Source organism: Condylura cristata, unplaced genomic scaffold (genome assembly GCF_000260355.1).
Source record: "Condylura cristata isolate star-nosed mole 26May11 unplaced genomic scaffold, ConCri1.0 scaffold00015, whole genome shotgun sequence".
Taxonomy (NCBI): Eukaryota; Metazoa; Chordata; class Mammalia; order Eulipotyphla; family Talpidae; genus Condylura; species Condylura cristata.
This window is the reverse complement of record NW_004567116.1, coordinates 3,973,867-3,978,203: the sequence shown is the minus strand read 5'-3', so window position 1 is coordinate 3,978,203 and position 4,337 is coordinate 3,973,867. Positions and strand designations below refer to the sequence as shown.

Below are 4,337 nucleotides of genomic sequence, written 5' to 3'. Positions count from 1 at the left end.
CGGCCCGAGTGCCCCCCTCGCCCGCACATGCAGCCCCGCGCACACAATCACACGCATGTGTGCCCTGTGTGCTTGCGGACTGCCCCCCGCCCCCACGGCTGCCCACCCAGGGCCACGAGGGGCGCTCACCGTCCACTGCATGCACACCAGCATGTACGCCAGGTTTTCCACCTCGAAGTTCACCAGGGTTAGCAGCGGCGGGCCGACTGCGGAGAGGGAGGGGGTGGAGTGGGCTCAGGAGTCGGTGGCCTGCCGGGCAGGCTGGGCAGTGGAGTTGGGGGCTGGGCCACTTCCTCTGGGAATACCAACAGCACCTGGTGCTGGTTCCGTCCAGCGGAGGACCCACAGGCCTGGTCCGCTCTCATCCCCTTGGTGTCCAGGCCTCTGCAGGCTGGCCATGCCCCTTCTTCTGCAGATGGGGGCCTTATGCGTCCCCACCCCTGAATCCTCACTCTTTGCACCCCAGCAATTGCCCGGATGCTCCAGGGCTCTGGACAGCACGAAGGCGTTTGGTTGGCAAGCTCTGGGCAGAGCTGTGACTGGCTCAGGCCTGAGGCTGGTGCTGGGAGAGCCCCAGGTGGGAAGGGGCTTGGAGACACCAGGCAGAGGGCCGTTGGGTTGGCAAACTTGCCCCTTCCCCAGGAGGGGGCTGGGAGCCATCAGGGTTGCCCCAGCGTGCCCCTGCCCCCCGGGCACAGGAACACTCACTCAGGAAGAAGTACAGGTGCTGGTGGTTGTAGGGCAGGTATCTGCGCTTCTTCTTGCCGTACTGCGGAGACAGGCGGGGACAGCAGTCCCTGGGGAGGGCGGCTCTCCTCCGAGCCCTCCTCCGCCAGGCCGGCCGGGGCTGGCCAAGCCGGGCAGTGCAGGTTTCCAGCATCTGGGCCGTCACCCACATGGCGTGGAAGGCTGAGAGCTGTCCCGTCACCCCTGGGGCAGGGCTCAGCCTGGAGCTGGAGTCAGGGCTCGGTCAGGGGTTGGGGGAGCCACAGTGGGGCGGGGACATGATGACCAGTCACCCCCACGGCTGCGGGACAAAACCAGGCTTGGCAGGTCCTCCCCACCCACCTCGATGGACGACTCCCCCAGCAGGAAGACCGGCGCCACGGTCACGTCGGGGTCCTTGTGGAAGATGTTGGGCTTGGCGTGGTGCTGGAAGTGGCGGAAGTTCCACCAGTGGGCAGAGAAGCCCTGCGGGGTGGGAGGGCCCTCTCAGGGCTGGGCCAGGCGGTGTGCGCTGCTCCCGCACCCCCAGCCTGGCTCCTGGCCGCTCACCCCGGTCCCTCCCCCAGCGTCTCCCCTCCGCTGTCACCTTCAGCTGCCCCATCACAAACTGCTGGGCCACGTGGTTCCACCGGGACTTCCTGAAGACCGAGGCGTGGCCCAGGTCGTGCTGCAGACACCAGCACTGAGCCTGGGAGAAAGGCGGGTCAGTTCCCTGGCAGGAGGGACCAGCTCTGGCGCCCCAGCGAGCCCCCCTGGAGTGCAGGGCGGGCCTGTATACCACCTGTTGGGCCAGCGCCTCTCTGCCGGGTAAGGAAACATATGCAGAGGGGTGGGGAGCTCGGGTCCCCATGCCTGCCACTGAGGGGTACCCACAGCGGCCTACAGCTCCATGTTGTGCTCATTCAGGCTTTAGTGAGTAAGGAGCTTCCTGGGCCCCGCGAAAGTGCAGCTCAACCTTCAGATACACCCCCGGCTCACGGCGCTCACTCCTTCGTTCGGTCAACGTCCAGTGTCTCCTGGCGTGCTGGGGCCCAGCCCGGGGCCCTCTGCAGTCCAGATGGCTGCAAGCAGGGCTGAACTCACCTGGGAGATGGCCAGGACCAGGGCAGCGAGGGTGCTGGGCACCCAGCCGGGGCCGAGGAGGTAGATGGCGAGCCAGGCCAGTGCCTCCATGGCCAGGATGTGGCCCAGCAGCAGCGCGAAGAAGGAAGGCTCCGCCTCAAACAGCTTCATGTCCTCGGCTGCCTGGCGAAGAGCTCGGAAGTCCTCGATCAGCTGGGCCTGCCGCGGGGAGCGGGGCCAGTCAGCCGAGGCCGAGCCTAGCGGCTCCCATGCCTCAGTCACTCCTCCCAGCCAGGCCCAGAGTGTGGCTGGAGAGGAAGGAGGGGCGAGAACACCAAGCCCAGGTGAGCGGGGAGCTGGCTGGTGGCAAAGGCTCCCCTGCAGAAGGTGTGGGGGACCGGCAGCAGGGAGAGCCAGACGGGGGGTGCCTTAAGAACACAGCCCATCAAAGCCCTCACTTCCATGGAGGCGCTGGGCTTAGAGCAGGAAAGGGGTATGCCGGGGCTCCCCATCAGATGCTGAATCTGGGGCGTCCAGAAGGCGTCCCTGTCGCCCATGCCCAGGGAGGGACAGCCCACCTTGGCTCGCTCCCACCCTGTCCCCGCGGGCTGATGCAGAGGGAGCTGCTCGGCCGTCCCTGCCCCCAAGCTGCCCGCTGGGCTAAGCCTCCTCTCGGCCCTGCTCACATTCTGGGATCCATCCTGGCTGGGCTCCTCGGGGGCCAGCTCCCCAATCAGCAGGGGCTGCAGGAATTTGCGCACAAAATTGAGGTCCTGGTGGAAGGCGTGGAAGGCGTCCTAAAGGAGAGCAGAGCGTCAGACGGACAGACAGCAGGCTGGAGCAGCCCCAGAGGCAGCAGGCAGGGATGGCGGAGCAGATGGACGGACAGACGGACAGACAGCCGGGGTCAGCTGGCTGTGTAGTGGTCACAGAAATAGAACCAAGTGGGTCAGCCTTCCCGTAAGCCCTCGCCGCCCTCCCTGCCGGACAGCCCTTGCCAGCACCGAGGCCCTTGTCCAAACCCAGATTTCCAGAAAGGGGAAAGACTCCAGTTCCTTTTGTGACTGGGTAACTTTTCCCAGAAAAGCGCTCCCCACCACCCCAAGGGCCGCCTTTCAGGGTGCCCTTTCCTGGTGTGCCCGGAAGCGTCCTCTGAGGGGCCGCGTCCTCACGAATGGGAGGTGGCACTTGAGGTCTCCCTCTAGGTCTTGGGACAGAGTTGGGTCAAAAGGAGTAAAAACGGTGCCCCAAACCTGAGCAGCCGCCCCGCAGTGACAGGCTGCATTCCCAGGGGCGGGCACAGAACGGGGGCACAGGGTGCGTGAGTCTGGACGGGAGCCGAGGCGCCGGGTAGGGTGGGGACACCCCTGCTCAGAATGTCGTGGCAGGGCTGGCCTGGGCCTCCGTGCCCTCCAGGCTCGGGGCAGCTCCTGCCAGCCCCCCCAGACCTGGAGACCTCGGGCGGCTCCCGTCCCACCCCCACCACCCCGGCATGGGCGCACTCCCTGCACCCAGAGTCCAGGGGCTGAGGGCTGTGCAGCGGTGGGAGGAGAGTCGGGGGGGGGGGGTCCCTGAGCCTGCCTGCTGGGCTGGAGTCTGCCGCCACTTAGCAGCCCGAAGCCACAGGCAAGCTGCACCCCTCTCCACCGGAGCCTTCTCGTCAGTCCAGCCAAACCGCACGCCCGGCTCTCGGGGCTGCTGGGGAGACCGAGTGAGGGCAGGGAGAACACTTAGCAGGGCCTGGACTCGGAGCTGGGCCCCAGGGCCTCACAGGCCATTCCCCGGAGTCCACTGGGGTTGGTGCCCATGGAGGGGTGCAGGTGAGCCCTGGGCATGGCGCTGGGCCTGCTGGACTTCCTGTCTGGGCCAGCCAGAGGCTGGAGGCAGAAGGGGCTGGCAGCTGCCTGCCCCCCCCCCCCCCCCCGCGACACAGCGGGGGCAGGGCTGTTCTGGTTACTTTCCTGAAATGGGGAATGTTCCAGAGCTGGATGGGGGTGGCGCAGGGAATGGAGCAGGTTGCAGGGTGGGGGGGCAGGGGCCGGCAGTCTGCTGCCCGCTCCAGCCTTTCCTGAGGAGGCCTCACGGGTGGCAGGAGGCCTCAGAGAACCCCCCAGCCGGCCCCCCCTTTCCCAGCAGCTCCCTGCCACTCACACTGTCCTCTGTCCTCTCCTGGCCTTGCTCACAGGAGGCTAGTGGGGAAGTGGTCAGTGTTCCCGAGTCACAGAGGAGGAGACCGAGGCGGGAGTCGGCGGGCACGCAGCTCCGAACACCGCCTGAGACTCCCAGTCCAGCCCACCCCCACGTCCAAGAACGTGGCCCCTGAGGGCCACTGCACCACTCCCAGCCTCCTCCTCACCTGCAGGCCAGGCTGAGCTAGACGGCCCGGCTGCCTCAGCTAAATCCTCTGCTCCCTCTGGTGTGCCTGGGGCCTCTACCTCTGCCCCTCCCCCCACCCCCCTTCAGGGCCCCTGACGGCGTCCCAAAGGTGACTGAGGGGTGCAGCTCCCTGCCTTCCGCTGGGACTCTGCCAATCCCTCCCTGAGAGGGGC

General features: G+C 67.1%; 1 protein-coding gene across 1 annotated transcript in view; it reads right to left on the bottom strand.

The window, feature by feature from the left end:
* FADS3 (fatty acid desaturase 3) overlaps window positions 1-4,337 on the bottom strand; it is a gene marked incomplete at its 5' end in the record, with an annotated part of 10,137 nt that overhangs the window by 3,032 nt on the left and 2,768 nt on the right. The window contains 6 exons of the mRNA XM_004682729.2: window positions 130-206; window positions 709-769; window positions 1,069-1,191; window positions 1,313-1,414; window positions 1,810-2,007; window positions 2,475-2,585. Of these exons, the coding sequence (XP_004682786.2) occupies window positions 130-206; window positions 709-769; window positions 1,069-1,191; window positions 1,313-1,414; window positions 1,810-2,007; window positions 2,475-2,585 (672 nt within the window). The remainder of the gene's footprint in view (window positions 1-129; window positions 207-708; window positions 770-1,068; window positions 1,192-1,312; window positions 1,415-1,809; window positions 2,008-2,474; window positions 2,586-4,337) is intronic.